Raw genomic sequence first — 21,097 nt, 5'->3', positions numbered from 1 at the left:
CTTCCTTTGATTAGCCGATTGGTTTTGTCGGTTTTGTTTCTGTCATGTTTTTGCTTTCGTTAAACATCTTTAGTTTTTCTACCCCTGAGATATAAGTGAATTTCTTTATACAAACAATGAATTTAGGTAAGATTAAAATAAAAATATTTTATGAAATTTGGCATTATTGTTAAGGCTTAATATTTCTTTTTGTTTATAATTTACACAAATAAAACAAATGAAATGGTCGCTCCAACATACCATTTACACAAATATAATAGATCTTGTACGATACTTTTTATTTATTGTTTACAAAAAATTCAATTCAAAGAATTTCTAATTTCTACTTTTAACCCTCATAACTAAACAATAATTATTTACTTTTAATATGTATGGTATGGAATGGTAATAAGAATACTAGGAAGCGGAGTTTGTGCTCCCCAGGCACTGCAGCCTTCTGGCTTATTGTACCCTCCTAGTTCTTTAGGGCAGTGAGGCTCAATCCTCTTCTTAGAAGTATCAGGTCATTGACTGTCGCTGCTGCAATTTCATCCCCTAGATTTTTTTCGTGTTAGGTTAAATTTAAATTGTTGCTTCGCATTCTAAGTTTATATTGGTGGCTGTGTCCTCCTTATTGCAGATGGGATCATTGTATATGCTCATGTTGTGTAGATGTTTTCTCAGGTGCTAGTGACCGGTTAGTAATCCTACCTACCACTCCTCTGAGTTTACCCCTCTCCAATTTCAGCAGTGATTTTGCCAGACATGGTGAGGGTTGTTTCATCTTAAGTTTACTGTGTCTAGCGCCGCTAGAGTTTATCCACTTCTCCTATTGTTTTGTTTGGATCAATTCTGCGATGGAGGGTTCTATATTTGTTATCCCAAGTATAGGTACAGGGCGTATGTATGGTCTTGCGGGTCCTCCTCTGTCCAATGTGTCCAAAATTTGTGTTTCCCCAGGTTTTGGAAATTTTGGATGCATTCATTGACTAATTTTAATTCCCTAATTTCGTGGTCCGCTTGATCAGTTAATATATTACAATTAATTAAGGTTTTTTTTAGTTGAGATAAAAAAGTCAATGGCATGAGCGGGATTCGAACCCATGATCTTCGGCTAGATACGCCGCTGCTCTACCACTTGAGCTATCGTGACCTCACGATGAGGTATAATTAATTGTAACTAATTTTAATGTGTTTTTTACGTGCTAATGCTTTAATAGCTGCTTGGCTATTAGATCTTATGAGGATTTTTTTTTGCCAGTGTAACCTCTTTTAAGATTTTCCAGGGCACTAGCATTGATTGCATGTATTTTTGCTTGAAAGACCGAAATGTACTTCCCTAGTGTGATTGCTCAAATTTTGGGCTAGTACAGTAAACACCCGATCCGGTTCCTTCGTTTGTTTTGGAGCCATCTGTATACTATATCATTGAATCTGATGCTCTCCTGTATTCTTCTTCTCTTTTATAGTCTTTGAGACATTATAGGATGTTGTAAAGAATGTTTCCAGAATCATATAGTCAGTCCTCATTTCTAAAAATGGGTGTGAAGCCTAAATGAGTTTCCTAGCCTGTCCTTGTATAATATTTCCAGTGGAGGTAGGTTTAACAGAGTTTCTAATGCACTTGTAGGGGTTGTTCTCATTGCCCCTGTGAAACATAGGTTTGCCAGTCTTTGTATTCTGCCTAATCTTTGAGTAGATACTTTTATTGAGCCACCAGATTAATGATCATAGGTTAATTTGGATCTTATTACAGCCGTATATAGCCAATGGGCCATTTCCGATTTTAATCCCAAAGATTTGCCTAGGGTTCTTCTTGTGGTCATTAGGGAGATTTTACATTTTACTATAGTATGCTGCAGGTGAGGGTTCCAGCTTAACTTCTTATCAAAGATTATTCCTTTATATATATATGAGGTATTCAACCTCATTTTTTAATTGCAGCATTTCATTATAGAAACGCAAGCCTTATATTTCCATGTTTCTTTTCTTCGTGAAAGCAATTAGGGTAGTTTTTGAGGGGTTTGCATTTACAGACACACACACACACACACACACACACATATATATATATATGTAAATAGTGTAAGCTACAATACAAGAAAGGAGGTAGGATGGTCTTGAGTTTCCATGCAATTATGTCCACAACATAAATTTACTTAATAATTAATTTAATATAAAAATTAATAATTGATTTAATATAAAAAAAATTCTGATCGGGGATAGTATAAAACTGGATCGCCTCTGCCATCTGGGCCATGATTGGTCATTGAGGTTGAAAATATATTTCATCACTTGTGATTCCTGTACAAAGTGGATGGTGGCATTGAAAATGCAGGCTAGCAAACATACAGTCTGGGCTGTTTGGGTAAAGTGGCGCATCTCATTTTTTTTCTCACTTTTTGGCTCACAGCATTTGAAAGTACGTTATCTAGTGCTAATTCAGTTGTAACACTTTTCCCATGGGCCTGGGGAATACAAACCCCGCTTCCTAGTATCCTTTCCACCTTTCCCATGGGCAAAGAACTTGAAAAATAAGGTAAAAATAATGTAATACATAATTTCCTAAATGAAAATTCTCATACGTTCAAATATATTTTTCAACAAATAACATATTTTTCTTTTTTAAATTTTCTACAGAAGAGAACAAGTTAAACTTGTCGGGGCAGTCTTTGAAGAAGATTCCGAAAAACCTGCCAGCAGACATAGCAAGCAAAGTGACCGAGCTCCACCTTGATAACAACGAACTTCAAAGGCTGGAAAATATTTCACAATTCCCCAATGTTGTTGAGGTACGCTTAACTAAAAGTATATACATTTTGAAAAGTCGATTTATTTTAATTATCGTTATTTAAATTTATAGTTATCAGCCACACATAACCAAGTTCCTAGGATGTACCCAGTAGCTCCTCTCCACCATCTTGTACGACTTGATTTATCACACAACAATATCATGTCCATCGAGGGACTGAAAGAACTCGTCCATCTTTCTTATTTAAACCTTTCAAGTAATAAGATTAAAGTAAGTACTGCTTTTTTGCACGGCCTGCTTCCTACCATTTATACTTTTTTTATACTGTGCCTCCACTTCACCCGCTACGAATTCCATTTGAAATTGTCAGGGTCTCTTCAGAATGGACAAAAGTGTCTTTGGCTACTGTTGTTTCAATTTTTTTAAATTTTTTTTGTCGGCTCCTTTCACCTCAAAGAAGCCGACTCCTTATATAAAAATGTATTTTTATTCCCGACTTCCCTCCTCACCCCTTAAAAAATCCAATGTATACAAACATAAAACATCAATATCTCACTGGCAGACAAGAATGACACATCTAGACGGAAAACAAACAGTTTGAGTGAGTACAAATACTTTGATTGAATCTAAAATTTTCTAGCATTGTATAACTTCATATTTTTAATCTAAAATTTTCTAGCATTACATAAATTCTTTTTTTTTTAATCTAAAATTTTCTAGCATTGTATAAATACATTTTTTCACATCCTACATGTATTTGTAAAATTTAAACAATGTTTATAAATCCCAGGCCCTGAAGATGATCTCAATAAAGATCGAAATGTTGGCACAATAAAGAAAATTTTTCTAAACCCTACGCCAAAAGCAGACCGCATCTCATGGTCTCTGAATAACTATTGTAGAAAGTTGAAACGACTTTTATTCTACTACACACTCAAGTTGTGTCATTTAATTTATATCTCTTAGATAAATGTAATAAAAATTTAAATAAATCATTTACACTATTTTCAAGTACCAGAGATTTTACGTGATAAAAACAAAATGACCAAGGTTGCAATAATTGTGTTATTGGCCTTAGTTTCTCATATTAGCCAGAGTATACATACTTATTTTTAGGGGGAGGGGTCAGAAATTTTAGGGATCACTGCGAAAATCAAACCCACGACCTGACTCTGATACCGTGGTCCCCTTTTGTAAATTTGTTCCTTCTCACTGATTAATCTTTATTATAATTATTTTTTATTCAATTGGTTTTTGTTTCAGGTTATTGAACACTTGAACACCAATTTGCAATTGGAGCATTTAGATCTTTCGGATAATTTTATTAACTCAATAACAAACATTAGCCAGTTGACAAAGTTGAAGGTATGTTTTTGTTGCTGACTATTCTTATTTAGAAATGGCCACTATTAAAAAATGTACACAAAGTTTAAAGCATTTTTGTTTCCATCCATTATAATTGCATGGTTCCTAACAGCTAATTAGCTTACATTGCTATAAATTTTTCATAAATTTGGACTATAGCATGCTGTTTGACATTATTATTTTATTTATTTATTTATTTTTAACTAGTGGTAGAGCTTATACAAAGGAAAAAATAAAGAGGAACCATCCATCAGTGGGTTAAACAAATTGTGCACTTAGTTTTTTAAGAATAAATATGTTGAATAATCTAATGATAATTTAATAACCGATGATTATTATAGCAAACAAAATACTAGAAAATTAGAAACCTGTACATTCTAATTAACACCAAAACTTGAAAAAATTATTCATTCTTTAACAGTAGTTATAATAACAAATAGTAAATTCATTCTCAGATTAATGTACATAAATACTTTATTCTTAAGTAAACAAAGTAAGATAGATATATTTGTGTAATTCAATATTGAAAGATAATTTGTCAAAAATGGATCATAAAAAAAAAGAATTGAGATGCAAAGTTAAAATTGTTATACTTTCTAAATAAAAAGTTGTTACCAATATATCAGAAGAGACTGAATTGTCTCAATCGATGTTCAATATACTTAAAAAATAATGGAAACAATAAAAAACACATGGGCAGAAAATGTTCACTGACAGTGAGAAGAAATTGTGCAAAAGCTGCAAAAAATCCTAAAATAAGTGTTCAAGTGCTGGCAGAACATATATCATCACAACATGGAAAAGAAGTTACTCCTTAAACTCTTACAGTGGAAGAGTAATAAGAAAAAAACTAAATGTTGATGTTTGCCCGGGAGCATGTTAAGAAACCGATTTCATTCTGTAAAAATGTGTTGTTTTCCTGATGAAAGCAAATGTAACAATTTTGGTTTAAATAGCAGGAAATTTTTTTGCAGGCAGAAACGTACAAATTTTGACCATAAAAATTTGCAATTTATAGCTATAAAGCATGTTGAGCACTAGTTGGGTAGTTGGGCTTACACATGGGCAGTTAGTGCCCATTTGTACCTTTTCAGGACTGATTTTAGGATGCTAGAACACATTCCCCTGCCGATATTCTCAGACACTACGTGACCCCTATCTTGAATTGCATTGTGCATCGAAATTTGAAGCATTTACTCCTTGTGAGGTGCACTAATTTTGTTCAAAATTTATCAGTACATTCCTCAGACAATTTAACTTTCAGTAAAAGTAAGTAAATGGAAGGAGAAAAACAAACAATGTTGTATTTAATTTCAATTTTATATTTCACAAAAAATTTTCATTATGTATATTAAAATATAATAACCAAAAAATAAAATAAATATTGATTACTGATTTATTTAGCTCAACACTGTACATGTATGTACATACAAACACACAAGTGGAGAGTTGAAAAAACAGAATAAATATATATAAATAAGGACAACAAAACAAAAATAACTAAAACTGAGGGCTCTTCGCAGACCGAAGGTGAAAATCAAAATAGACACTAGGGTAGGGGTTACAGATGTTTTTCATTCAAACAAGACAGGCCCAACTCTAAATCCTGATTACTATGAAACAGAGCTCCAGAGTCTAGGATCGAACCTGAAAATAAGCTGATCAGGTGCTTTTTATAATTCAAAATAATTAAAACATTTTAAAAACAAAGTTTTTAGTTAAACAAGAAACTAATGATAATTAACATAAATTAAATTTATTTATTCTTTTCTATAAACAATTGGAATTTTTTTTAAATTTGACTAAACCGGAATTTTATCTCTTACAAACTCTTTGTCTGACCGTCAGGAAAACAACGGTGGACAGGTACTCATTATTTGTTTATCATCAATCCACTGTGAACCATTTTTTTTTTTTTTTTTTTTTTCAATGGATACCAGTGACTGGAGGAGTTCTCTCCTGAACACTGCAGCTGAGCTGTACAGCTTATTGTACTTTATCCCTAGCTCCATATATATATATTTTTTTTTTGGGGGGGGCTCACAACACAAATGTGAACTTGAGCCCCCGTTATGCCGGTGTTCTTCCATTGAAGAAACGCATTTTTGAAGGGGGTTGGGACCAAATTCAGGGTCGGTGAGATACGATCCCGCCCCTTCCATTGATGAGTGCCATGTTAATTTCTTTCAATTGCGGCCATCGGTCCCCTTAGGCGTCGAACCCACGATCGCGGGATCTACCTGCCGAGAGTCTGACGCCTTAACCACTCGGCTACCGCGGCCCCCACTGTGAACCATGATTTCTTCAGCATTATTTTTTAGGATCTAACACTTTCAGTCTCCCCTGCACGAATGGGCTTGATCTCCAGACTCTACCTTAAAAGTGTCGATCCATTTTTTCAGCACTGAGGACTAATCATAAAGTCTAAATCACAAAGTTGTCACTACAAAATAAATTGATGTGTGACAAAATTTAGGGGAGAGTAATGGTTGAGAAGGGCAGGGGCAAGAAGTAAACGAAAGCATGACATTTCCAGTGAGTTGTAGATATTGTGGCCAAATGATTTTTGAGAAAAATGATTGTCACAATTTAATTTTGCCACAATTTGCCAGATTGTGAACACAAGGGGGAGAGAAAAGAGGGTTAGTTATGATGAGAATGTAGAAGGAAGGGTGTGGGAAGTGTGGTCTATTTTATTTTCTACCGAGTTGTACTGCTACACATTGAACAACCACAGGTCCAACAGATGCCATGTGTGTCCAGCTAGAGTTTTTAAAATGCAAAAAAAAAAAAAAAGAACGAAATAACTCACAAGGCCTGGGGAGTGTATAATCCCGTATGAGGCGACTTATCACTACTTCCTAAAAGGTGAAGCTTTGAACGTATATTACAATGCAGAAAACTAGGAATATCTAGTACTCTGGGGAAGTGAATGTGACAATGTTTTGTGGGAGTTGAAAGGATATTGATGTTGTAATATACCACAATTGGGGCATTGTCTACCTTCTCTTCACTGGGGCATTGCTATCTTCTTTGCGCTGTCTGGGTGTTTCAGCTGAGGGGGTAGGGGGGGTACTGTTTTTATGTCATTAGTGGTGTTTCCGGGAAAGTAGGAAGCATGAAAATCATTTTGTTGGTGTTTTCTTGTTCTTTTGATAATAATTTGACAACTACTTGAGGTAACTATGAGGGTTTAGCAAGTTTAGAAAACAGGAAGCAAAATATGGGAGTCAATGACAAAGATGCGTGAAAGAAAGAAGGGGGGGGGAAATGAAGAATTTTCTTGATGTTTGTCCATAAATAATACATACTACTGCAGAGCAGCTATTCAAGCAGGATAATGATCCAAAGCTTTATAATATACATAGCTCTTTATATACCATTCATTCAGTTAGGGTGATGGAGTACCTCGATATTCTTCCATCATCCTTTACACATATTGGGTTGTCCGGAAAATAATGCAGGATTTTAAGTTTTCATTAAAAAAAATCTATATAAAATATTCTGTTTACGTTTACAGGATTACTCATTTGTATGAATGTCAACACTTATTAATCCTCTTCCAAATGATATTGTTTGTTTACCTCTGTAGCATTCCGCTACTTGGAAATAATTCAGTCATCCTTATAATGTCAAAGCGAGAATTTCGTACGATTTTCTTTTACGAGTTTAAACTCGGCCGAAGCGGAGCCCAAACGGCTAGAAACATTAACCAAGTCTGGGGCGAGGGTTGTGTTAATGAGTGCACTGTGCAAAGGTGGTTTAAAAAATTTCGGGAGGGAGATTTCAGCCTTGAAGATGAAGAAGGTCGTGGAAGGCCTTCCTCTCTTAATGATGATGTTCTGCGATCAGTGGTGGAAGAAAACCCCAAAACAACTGTTCGAGAACTTGCAGAGCAACTCAAAGTCAGTAAAACGACCGTCGCTGACCACCTCAAGGCGATTGGAAAAGTGAAAAAACTCGAAAATTGGGTTCCACACTCATTAAACGATCGCCAAAAAAATCAGCGCTTTGATGTTTGTGCATCACTTCTTTGTCGAAACAAAAATGACCCATTTCTGGCCAGAATTGTTACATGTGACGAAAAGTGGATTCTCTACGATAACACTAGACGTTCTGGACAGTGGCTCGACAAAGGAGAAGCTCCAATACATTTTCCAAAGCCCCCAACTCATCAAAAAAAGGTAATGGTTACGGTATGGTGGGCTTCATTTGGTTTAATACACTACAGCTTCTTAAATCCTGGCGAAACCATCAATGCTGAATCATACTGTAACCAAATTAATACCATGCATCAGAAATTGGCAGTAATGAAGCCCTCTTTGGTCAATCGGAAAGGGCCCATTTTGTTGCATGACAACGCTCGACCACATGTGTCACGTGTAACGTCACAAAAATTATTGGAGCTTGGCTATGAAACTTTGCCTCACCCACCCTACTCTCCGGACCTCTCGCCTACTGACTACCATTTTTTTAGACACCTGGACCACTACTTACAACACATAATATTCAAAAATCAAACGGAACTGGAAAATGCATTTATTGACTTTATCAATTCTAAAAATTCTGAATTCTACTCAGACGGAATTAATAAGTTACCAACACGTTGGGAGAAATGTATTGAGAGTATGGGAAATTATTTTGATTAAAGAACATTGCTTTAAAGTAACTAGTTTCTTTTTTTTTGTTTAATACCAAAATCCTGCATTATTTTCCGGACAACCCAATATTATACAACTAACCTAATTGAAGATCGATGGGTATTATATTCCGAATATCGCTTCCAGTGGCCACTTAATATGACATTGAGAATCGAATCCGGATTACATGATATTTGAAAAAATGTTGCAAAAAGAGGGAAAATTACAAAGGTTGTAGGTTGAGATGAAGAATGGGTGTCTGAGTGGATCGAAGTCGTGAAAACTCAAGTGGTTAGAGCAGCGGCACATTGAGCTGAAGGCCATAGGGTTTGAATCCCGCAGGTGACACTAGCTTTTTCATCTCAATCCAGACCTTAGATAAAAAGTATAATTAATTAAAAGTAAATTATAAGTGTGACAGATTTTTTTTGCATCTAAAATTTTATACACTTATGCTTGCAAAATGTGTTGCTTCAGACATAATAGTGTGTTTGGAAAAAAGTAACATTTTTAAAAATTTTATGCACGTCATTTAGTTCTTAATTAACTTTATTTGATAATGTATCACATACCTTCACTCTAAATTTAAAAAAAAAGCAAGAATAATGTCTAATTTTATGCTTTGAGCATGTAACAATATTTTTTCCTAAATTAATGATTTGTTATAATTTCTAAAGAATGCTAGCTGTATAATGTAAATTTTTAATTAGAACTCTACTTTGCATATATTCATGATTTCTTTCAGCTTATTAACATTATTATTGCAAAGTAAAACAATTTATTATACTGTTTCAGAAACTGCTTTTACATAAGAACATGATTGTCCAACTTCGTCACTGTGAAATATTACTGCCTACTTCTTTAGAAAGTTTAACTTTAGCAGCTAATAAAATTAACGATCTAAATGAAATATCTCATCTTTCAAGTTTACAAAGTCTACGTGATATATCAATTGTTTCAAATCCTTGTGTAGAGATGACAGGCAATGCAGTGTATCCTTTACTAACAAAATTCCTAGCTTTGGTTTGATTTCATGTGTGGTGTGAATTATTATACAGTAACACAATTAAACTTAACATTGTATATATTTTTTTCAGGTTAAGGGATTTTCATCTTAAAATCTACCAAATATTTACGCCTTATGAACATACAAGTGCTTGTGTGCTTTTATATTCACTCATATNTTATCTTTGGGGTTGCATACATTCATTTCAAGCTCTTTAAATATTAAAATAAATAACAAAATAGTATTAACACAGATCAATTTTTAATTCTACCAGGTAACCAGGAAAGTTCTTGCGGGTTTAAAAGGTTTAATAATTGTCACAATTAAAATTATTTTAGAAATATTTTATTTGGAGAAATAGTCTCCATGAGCATCTATAATCTTCTCCCAACATGTTATTAGCCCAGGTATGCCTTTCTTATAAAAGTTGTAAAATGTCTTATAAAAGTGACCCGGGACCTAAATTATAAATTCAGCTCATTTTTCAGCTGTCGGCGATTATCAAACTCTCGGGTGATATGAAAAGGTGAAAGTCATATAGGGCCATGTCTGGAGAGTAACGGAAGGTGTGGTAGGACCAACCAAGTTTCATTATCACTTCCTTTGTCGTTCTGGCTGTATGAGGTATCGCATTGTCCTCGTTAAAAATTATAGTTTTTCTGTTCACAAGAATTGTTTCCATGGAACAAGTTGGTAGTGCACAATGCCTGCCATACTCCACCAAACAAATCACCTTTTGTGAAAGTTGGTGAATATTTGGTTTTCGCGTCAATGGGCAGGGTTATTTGCGGGCAGCCAATGGTACAACTTCCTGGTGTTACTGTACAGGATCCATTTTTCAATTCATCCAAGACAATCCAGTAAATAAAGTCTTTACTTTGTGCCATGAAAGCAATGAAAGGCAAATGTTTAGACAAAGAAGATGTTTACAATTGGTCAGTTTAAGAGAAGGCTATTTGCTCAGCTTCCATGTCTTCCAAGGTGATGTAAGCTAGAGCGAATTGTTTCATCGCTTACTTTGAACACTCTGGCGAGCTCCTGACATGTTTCACTTGAATGTTCAATAGTTTCCCTCAATTTGATGTCATTCAATTTGATGAGACAGGTCTACCAGACCATGGTTCGTCTTCAATCCCCTCATTCTCAGAAACTTTTTGAACCACTTTTGGGCGATATGCACACTGTTTCATCACCGTATACTGTTAAATTTTACAAGCTGCCTCAGCCGCCCTTGTAAGTATGTGTGAGCTTAAATTTGTTCAATAAGGACACATGAATTAGGGGATTTGATGCCATAAGAAAGAAAATATTTTATAATTTACATTGAACTGTTCAATTTTTTCTGGTATGAACTGATTATCTTCTATATTCTGGAATTTAAACATCTAATCCTTCTATAAATAGAAATGTTGATTAACGGTATTAAAACAATAAATTAAAACATGCATAAACTTTTCTGCTTATCTGGTAAAAGCAGATATATTTGTTTGACAAAAGATTGATCGATTTATATGTTTATGAAACTGTTGTGTGTTTTTGTATATATTTATATTAATGGTGTGTGGTTTTAGGTGCTGAATGAATCTTTTTTACTAAGAATTTTGTATATATTGCCATGTGCGATATTTTCATGATTTAATAATAATGTGCTCAAGGGATTGAAAGAATATTTTAATTCCGATTTAATTCGTCTTGAACATGTTCTAGTATTAGTAAAATAAATCACAAGTTATTTAATAGCATTCAGACAGGGCGCAAATTAGGTTTTTAGGTAAACAAATTTACAATTCTAATGAAACTTTTTTATGATACCAGGTCGAAATATGTCAGACACTTGTCAGAGCATTCTTTCTCATGGGCCATTAAAGCTGAGAAAAAAAATTCATTTATTTAAAAAAAAATCTGTTTTGTTGTTTATGATTTTCCAGGATATTCATATATTAGTTGATTTGTATTTTTACATAGAATAAGAAAATGATATGCTGGATCAGACATTATACAAACCTCACTGGACACTTTACAGGGGTTTAGGACTCTCTAAATTACACGTAATTTGGACATATTTTGATAGGCATCTACAATAGCTCTAAATGAGACTGATATTGTGAGCAAACTAGGTTCAAATATATTTTTTAGCAAGGAACAAATTTAGTATTCGTTTTCTGCACCCTCAAATAAAGTTTATTGGGATAATAAAATTCTAAATGCTTTCACGATTCACATTTTTCTTGTAAAAAATCACAGAAATTATTATTACTTTGAAATGACTCAGCCAATTACAGAGGTTGTGACAGAAAAAGCCAATCCAGCCCAAAAAATGACCATTCTTTATTGCTTTAAATTTGTATTTAAGGATTTTAATAGGTGCTTAAAATGAATTAGAATGTTTTTTCTTTTTTCAATAAAAATGTATTTCGGCTTATTTTTATTAACGATTTATATATTTAAATTCATTTAATACAAAACAGCATGTAATTTTCTTATTCCACATTAAAAAAATATAATATAGATATATATGATAACCTTTATGACATGACAAAGATTTAGCCATTCTCACATCAGGACAAATGTGACAACCTACTATAGAAAGGACAATCTTGGATTGTAACAATATTTTTTTTTCTCCTAATCCAAAGGCTTCAATTTTTTCCAGGGCTCCTAGACCTCAACTTTTTTTGTCTTCTTCTTCTTCTTCTTCACCTTACTGTTTTAACTTTTTTTGCATTGGCTATTAACATATTTTGTATTTATTTATATTTTTCCCCCCCAACCGTATGAAGTTTAACTTTTACCTTGCTCCTTTTCTTTTGATTTGGTAGTTTTTATTTTGTTCTTAAGAAGCTTCCTTTTTATTTGTTTTAACATTTTATTTTGATTAAGTAGTCAATTGAGGTTGTCCAGAAGGAACGCAAGTTATTGTAATATTCCATTAGCTTTGGAAAAAATCAAAAACTATGAATCAGCAGGAAAAGAGATTTTCTGATTCTCTCCTTCCTCCTTCATTTAAAAAAAGAAGGTTACCTGCTCATAATTTTCTTATTTATTTTAGTATTAATTTTTTATTGAAAAAGTCTTAATAATGGAATTACATATCAGGCTAGGATAAAAGGAACGCAGAAAAAAAGGGCTTCATCCAAAATATTACAAATTGAAAAAGTAAAATGACATTTATCACATAGGTTTGGGATATTATTTCACATTTTCTACAACAAACATGTTTAAAAGATGTGGCAGATTATTTTAAATTTTATGTTTATGTAATGTTGTATGTGTAAATTTAATGTTAAATCAATACTTTATCTTTTTTCTTACATAGTTAATAGTGGATTTGATTACCGTCCTTTTCTTGTGAACTGGTGTACAAGTTTAAAGTGCATTGATGGTTTTGTTGTTGATGATATTGAAAGGTAATTATGCATTAATTTATAAGCTTTCTGGTAAAAGTATTTAAAAAAAATTAAAATATGACGTTTGTCTTTTTTTAGTTTAAAGGGTGAATGGTTGTATTCTCAAGGGCGTGGAAGACAGTTCAAGCCAGGCCAACATGCAGAATTAGTACAATATTTAGTTGAAACTTGTTCATTAAACAACGAAAATTTGCAGTCTGAACATGAAAGGAAGCTGAGATTAATTTTAAGTAAAGCTCACCATCATCAATCGCAACTTAGAATGTCAGAACAGCCAGGTTCAGGTAAACTCTCTACTTTATTATTTTTTTTACTCTTTATCGTCGAAGGAAATGTATTGTTTATTTTTTTGAACATTTTTTGCCTAAAAAGGTCTGAAAGTTGTTGAACATACCTTTGTTTGATTAAAAATAAGAAAAGAAAGACAAGGATAATCAGGAACAGATTTTATTATTATTTAATATTACCAACAATATTGTTGTAGCTAGTGGAAAGCTGCGAAGTTCGATATCTGAACTAATGTCCAGAAGTTTAGATCCAACATTACTTGATAGTTGCAGTACACATATAACAGATAAAAAATTACCAGATGTAAAAAGTGGTAAGTGTAGTTTATATTTCATTTGATGTTTCAGTGATGGTATGTGCAAGTTAGCATATTTTCATTTTGTTCCTCTAGAGAATGTCTTAACAAGGAGTCTTCATTGTGAACCTGTGACGACAAGGGAGATTGATAAGATGGTATCATATGCAACCCCTTCTCCATTGCCAGCTGCTTCAAAATTAGTGCCAGTACCAGAATCTCTAATAAGCCCGATGGTAACAAATACTCCACCACTAGTCATGCAAAATGTCAACTCGGATACGGTTTCTCCGTGTAAATTGCAAACCATTAAGAACAAAGCACAGCAGAAAAGAGTGAAGCGTGGTATTACAAGTGATAGAGGTATTGCTCTATATTATTATTTTTTCTTCTGTGTAATAATTTGTTTTTTCTTCTTAAATATTTTTTGTAGAACAAGCTGCAATTTACATTCAAAAAATGTGGAGAGGCTATCAAACAAGAAATTTGAATCCTAAAGTTCTTTCCATTTACCAGCATTTGCAAACAAGAAGGACTTATCAATACATACAGTATGTTTAAAAAAGTTACTAGTGTATGTATACATATATCTTTTTAACAAAAATTTTTATCTAGAAAATTGTCTGAGGATATGGAGGCAACAAGAGCAGCACTAGACAGTGAGCATAAACTGCAGTTATTGCAAATGCAAGCAATTAATGCACTATGGAAAAAGGTTCGCATAAATTATAATATACACTTATTCAAATTTATAACTTGTGGTTAAGAGGCTAAAAAGTAAATTTTAAAATTCTCCAACTGCTAACAATTTCATCTGTTTGGCTGTGTATATTGGGTGTGTGCATAGTTTTTTTTTCTCTCTAGAAAAAATGTCCAATTTCCAAAATATAAATTTATTTTATTTTTAATCCAATGCATAATTTCCTTTGTTTTCCATGACAGTACTGTGTTGGTAGCAGAAATATCCCCTTTTTCTAAATGTCTGATGATTTAGACAAGACGAAATATCTAACTAAGTCAGATTTTAAGAGTTTTCGTTCAAATATTCCCTACCTTTTAAGTGATTGTCAAGGAAATGGAACAAGTAAAAATCAGGAGTGAGGTATGGAGAGTATGGAGGGTAGGGCAACTCCGCAATTTTAGTATGAGTAAGCGCAGCTCTGTGAAATCTAGCGTCATGGTGAAACACGACATTTCGTTTATTCACAAAGGCTGGACCTTTTCCTTCAGCACTGCTCCCAGACATTCTGTCTGGGCATAGTATACCTCTGCTGTAAGGGTTTGGTTGCGCATTAACAATTTCCAATAAATTATTCCCCGAATATCCCACCAAACAGACAATAGACCTTACAAGGGTGCAATCCTGCTCTTGATATCAATAGCGATGTTTCATTCTTCTTGTAAACACTTTTCGCATTTCAAATGAAAACCATTCTGATTTATTCCTATTCAAGTTTGAAATGCAACAAAAGCCATGCTATCTTCTGACATGAGTTTTACAAGGTAGAGATCAGATTCTTTGTTTTATTGCTGTGTTATTTATCTGAAATCTCTCTTTTAGCTCTGCTACGTTTAATTTGTCTCTACTCCAGCACCACTAATAAGTCATCGCTTTTAAGTTCCACAACAATGCTGATTTTGTGATGGTGGATCTTATACAATAAAAAAAACTAAATATAACATAAGCTAAAAAATAATATATTTAAAAAAAAGCCTCTTCTTGGCATGAAACAAACGAAAAATTAACAATGTTGGAGAAATACTTTTTCTAGCACAACAGTAATCTTTTAACAGGCAATGTTCAGAGATAAAAAACTTTAAACAAAATACAAAATTAACCGAAATGAATCGCAAAGATATAAGTACCTTGAATCTTTCAATATGGCATAAAACTGTAAAATTATAGACGTCTTTCTGCCAGCGCACTCCTTTCCTGATAGCTACTTATCTCCTCCTTTTCCGATGTGTTTGTGATGATCGTCCCCTCTCTTCCAAAGTGCAGATCCCTTTCTTCAGAACGATCATCACAGTCTTTGATTTGTCTCTCTCCATTTTGAAAATGTCAAAACCACTGTTGACATACACATTCAGTTACTACCATAAATTGTGACAACCATCTGCCACTCTATACCTGTGATTGAACGTATAGCAAGCAGTGCCTCAAATGAATTGCATATATTTCCATCTCGCGTCGCAGTTTATTCTAGACTGACATTCAACTACCCTTTCTTAACAATCTCTTTCAATGTCTTTTCTCATTCTAGAGTTAACATGACAAGCAAGCAATAAAGGATCATTATCAAGGATTATATAAGGGTTAAAGTTGAAATTTCAAAAACTCAGGAGTTTTTGAAGGATATTAAGTCGATTACTTTTTCTATTTAGTTAAAATTATATTTACTTAAAAAAAATATTAGTAGATATTATTTAATGAATATATAAATTTAAATAGATCATAAGCATTCATGGAGGTTCTTGTTGATATTTTATTTTAGGTTGTTAGTTTGCAGCCTGCTAAACTAGATGAAAGCATAGGTGAAGTGAAAGATTTGGCACAAACTTGTGATCGATTAAACATCCAGGTATGTGTTTTTTAAAACTAATTTAGTGTTTATTTAATTTTTAAGAGAATAGGACAAAAGTCACTTAAAATAGTAGATAAAATTTATCCCTAGGTTGTTATTTAAGCTTCGTGAATGTGGGTTTTTCTATTTCGTCAATTAATGCCGGTCTACTCCAAGAAAGTATTCTGGGACTTATCCTCTATTCCATTTATACACATGCTTTTATAGCAATCCAAACGTTAAATGCATTTTTGTAAATCGACAAATGTTTGCTTTTCTGGGTAGAAAAATAATATCCCATGTTCAAAATCAAACAAATAAATAAGGTATGTGTAGGCACTTAAATTCAAATTCAAAATTGTGATAATTTTTTTATTTAGTGCTTAAATAATATAATTTACTTATATTTATACTATAAAAATATTACATAGGCAATTAAAAATAATATAAACAACTTAACAGATTAAATTAATGATTATGTGTAGGACCATCCTAATTAAACATTTATAAACAAAAATAAACAAAATAATAAATACAACATAATGAAAATATTAAAATATGTGTTATAAAACAAACAATTTAATAAAACTAGATTTCAATTAATAAAAACAATTACGTTACACAAAATTTATGTAATTATAAAATAATGAAATAAAAATATAAAATTTATGGAATAAATATATTATGTTCACATACAGCACTTCCTATATTTGATTTAACAAAAATGTCAAAATTAGGAACGTCTAAAAAATATTACATATTTTTCAACGTATAAAACTTATTAACTGAAGAAAAATAAATTTATAAATTTTTGTAGTTACTAACTGTTGAAATAGTTTTAGTTTTATGAGCATCATCTTGTTCGTTACTATCATCTTTGTATAAGTCACTAATGAGTTCAAAATCGAGGTCAGATTCTAACATAGCACAAATTCCTTGATCGAACATATTTTTCAAATGTTATACCATTTTAATTTTTTTTCTCCATGAAGTTTCTTCTTTCTAAAAAACCTTTGCTTTTTTAGAACATCAAGTAGAAACTAGAAACTATGAAAAATACTTTCTAATAAAATTACATAAAACATTTAAAACTGTTGAAAGTTTAAAAACCACAACTTACATAAACAGAATAAATAGTTTATTAAAAAAAAAAAAAAATATGTACCATGCTATTATTATTTTTTCTATATTTTTTACATACATACATAATTATAAATGTGTGATTTGTCACAAATGAAAATTATGGCAACAATTGTTTATTCCCAAGACAAATTTTCAATTATTTTGAACTAATTTTACAGCTATTTGGGATTTTTTTAAAGTTGGTATAATGAATAAAGCAGTATTATGAGAAAGTTGAGATTTATTTTTTATAAAATTCACCTATTTGTGAATCATGTGAATTCATCTCCACACACATCCTCTGTGAAGTGAGGATCATTTGTTGAATTTCGCACCAAAATGAAGCCGGCGATGAGCGGATCCGAAAATGATGAACACAGGTTGAAAGCAGACACTCAACTAGGCCTAAGTGTAGAAACCCTAGGGAATTCATAAAAGCCTGGACCCACCACGACCAAACAAAACTAAAGAGAGGGCAAGCGCTAGGTGGCGGCCATCAGGTTCTTGGGCTTGCACAACCAAGCTCCAAGTGGCGCCCAGCAAGCAAAGCATTAATCTAAATAACAGTTTTTGTTAGTTTATGACCTCTAGTCTTGTCTACTTTTGCAATTTTACTATAAGACCCATTGCAGCATATTACACAATGCAACTTGTAACTCATTATGTTTTTTGTTTTGTGATTTAGGTACAACAGCTACAGTCGTGCATGCAAGAAGTCCTTCGATGCGTGAGTCCAAGTAGTGGGAGTGCGATGGGAACTCAGACAGATATAAGTGCTGTACGTACACCCTGTACAGAATCCAATGATACTAAGTTTCTACATTGTCGCCCATCCACACTTTCTTTACCACCGCAAAAAGTGACACAATATGCTGATGGATTAGTTGATGGTGTGATGAAAGATACAGTCGTAAAAGACTCTGTTCCTGTATCGGAAACTCAAGAATCCTTAAGTTAAATATATTGTCTTTTAACGTTGTATACAATGCAATATACAACCAGAGAGTGCAATTGAGAGTATGAATTTTTCATGTTTGATATTATTGTTAATACAATTAACTTCATTGACACACTAACTTTGCTACAGTATTACATTTAAACATTAAAGTAAAGTTACAATCTCTAACGGTATATATAATATACAAATATATCAAGGTTACTGATGTTTTTCCTAAAAAAAAAAGTAACAATAAATAGAACACAACTACACAATTTTGAAAATGTTTTAAGAGTGGCCAGATGTTAATAACACATTAAGACAATGTCAATGTGCCTTTAATATTATAAGTGATTGAATATTCACTTACACAGAATTTGATAACAGTTTATAGCTTTACTTCATTTTGCCATCTCTTCTATTTTGTTTCACTTTCTTTTTTACTAACTTTTAGGATGTTTAGCTCCCTAAATCAACCTATTTTTTTCTGCTCACCACTAATCCTCATTAATGGTAGGCAGCATTAAAATATCGCCTTGCCAGCAAGTGATAGGACGGACTAATTCTTCATGAAGAATTACATTTATTAATTTAACTGTTCATCGAAAGGAACCTTACCTTTTGTTTATTGTTTGTTGTTTTTGTTTCATTGTTTTGTTTTGTTCATTGTTTATTATTATTTAACATTGCCTTTGATAGTCACATATTTCAGCTTGTGTTGAAAACAATAAAAAAATATATTTAAACAGTGTTATTATAAATTAATAGAACAATTTTAAAGTGATATTTTTTAGAAAAAAAGTTTAAAAAATGAAATTCTCCAATAATTAAAGTATAGAATTTGGTAAGAAAAAAATAATGCTGATAAATATTTGAACTTTTGGTTTTGTGTACAAAAATATATAAACAACACTGCCAGCCATGATAATTTTGCCCTGTAGATTCTGTGTTAAAGGGCTGTCAGCATGATAAACAATTGTTCTGTTATGGTTAAAGACAATGGTTTGTAAGGTGAATTGTGAAATGTGGTGGTGAGGTCTGTGAGGTGATGGTGATGCAGATTGATTGTACATGATCATCTTGATCTGAAATGCAGAAATGCACTCTATTATACAAAACTGATCTAAGTGACAAATTATTACATTTCAAGTCAGAGATTGCATTTGGATTTACTAGCTCACCAGAACTTTGTATCAATGCATTTGTTTGAAATAAAAAAGGATATGTAATTTGGTCGTTACAGATCATTTCGGTAAAATGATCAGTAATAACCAAATTACCAGTTAATAATCCCACAGACCCCAGGAGGAAATGTTCAATTTAACGTACAGTAGTTTTATTAACAAATAGTAAGTCCACATGGTTAAATTTTAATTGATCACCTCAGTTCAGCCAGACTTAAAAGACTTGATAATAGTTACGTCAAGATATATGTATAAACATATAAACAGGCATCAATGAGATTGTGTTTAATTACACAGTATCTGTTAAAGTACAGTAAAGTATGCTGAGGGATTATCTATGTTGTATTTATCAGGAAGTACAAACCCTCGGTTTGCACTTAGATCTTATATATGCTTTATGAAAAAACATTGAATTATGGATTAGTAACCTAACCCTACCTGACTTAACCTAATCAAACACATCATCCCTAAATTAACCATAAACCAACCCAAACGCTAACTCTACTTAATTTAATCTAACCTAAGATGTCCCAAACCCTAACTCTGCCTAACTTAATCAAACCTAACCATAGCCCTACTTAATCTGTCCCAAACCTTAACAATACCTAACATAGTGTTGATGATGATATAATGGATATAATAATAATATAGCGATAATTTTTCACATCTTTACTGTCACCAGATTTTTAAATGGGAAGTATATGCTACATTTCTATAAGTTTGGAAACTGACCTGTAGACAGGGATTGATTAAATATATGTAGGAAGGAACTACTAAACAGTTTTTAAGAAGTATTGCAGGAATGGCATGAGGACCCACTTGACAGAGTTTTTAACGAAATTTTTTTTTGGAAACGATTGCATCATAAGGAATAGATATAACAGAAATGGAATTTGAGGAAGAGGAAGATTGAGATTTAGTGTTGAGTGAAATTTTATTATTGACAAATTTAAAAATCCCTTCCTCTCCCATACCCACAACTTCTGGTGTTCCTCAAGGCTCCAGTATCTGCTCCCCCCTCTTATGCTGTATCAATGTTCTTCCCAATATACTTAAATATGCTTATCACCTCTACGTGGATGACCTTCAAATTGCAATCAGATGAATCCAAGAGGACCGCAATAACAGTTCCTGGGCCATTGAAAATAGACTCTCACCGTTTTATATTCGTTTTAAGCATCCTTTAAAGGTGTTGGATACACATTTTTATCGCAAACAAAAAATAGAGATTTTTGGGTTTGGGTCAGTCAGACAATTTTGTTTTGTAGCTGATGTCCTGTGCTTTACGTAAAAATTCACAACTTGTCTATATTTGATGCAAGTTCAATGTTATTACGACTACTGAAAAGCTGAATTTATGGACAGGATGTTTTTATTGTTGGCTTAGAGTTCTACACCCATGTAGAGTTTCCTCTGGATTGATGAAGTCAGTTTACATTTATTACAATTTTTGTGATTTTCAAAAAATAAAGGCACACAAAAGCTGAAAATTTTGAAGAAAAAAATACACTTTGTTTTACCAAAAATTTGTATTCAGAGGTTTTTTGGGTGAAAAAAT

The 21,097-nt window shown here is 32.6% G+C and overlaps 1 protein-coding gene across 2 annotated transcripts; it reads left to right on the top strand.

Annotated features, from left to right (window-relative positions):
- On the top strand, positions 1-18,541 carry LOC106666910 (centrosomal protein of 97 kDa). Of its 2 annotated transcripts, none has more exons than XM_014394446.2 (13): positions 1-126; positions 2,620-2,771; positions 2,843-3,001; positions 3,995-4,096; positions 9,532-9,728; positions 13,066-13,149; positions 13,228-13,433; positions 13,634-13,750; positions 13,829-14,095; positions 14,166-14,283; positions 14,348-14,447; positions 16,228-16,314; positions 18,104-18,541. In XM_014394446.2, exons 1-13 carry the CDS (start codon positions 117-119, stop codon positions 18,374-18,376), a joined length of 1,872 nt encoding a protein of 623 aa, XP_014249932.1. In that variant the 5' UTR covers positions 1-116; the 3' UTR covers positions 18,377-18,541. The 2 variants fall into 2 exon arrangements, with proteins under 2 accessions (XP_014249932.1, XP_024082044.1); XM_024226276.1 differs by lacking the exon at positions 1-126 and adding an exon at positions 2,429-2,518.
- Positions 18,542-21,097: the final 2,556 nt, after the last annotated feature.

Source organism: Cimex lectularius, unplaced genomic scaffold (assembly GCF_000648675.2).
Source record: "Cimex lectularius strain Harlan isolate CLEC.00 unplaced genomic scaffold, Clec_2.1 scaffold115, whole genome shotgun sequence".
Lineage (NCBI taxonomy): Eukaryota > Metazoa > Arthropoda > Insecta > Hemiptera > Cimicidae > Cimex > Cimex lectularius.
Note: the sequence above shows the minus strand (reverse complement) of the source record. Positions and strands in the feature narration are given on the sequence as shown.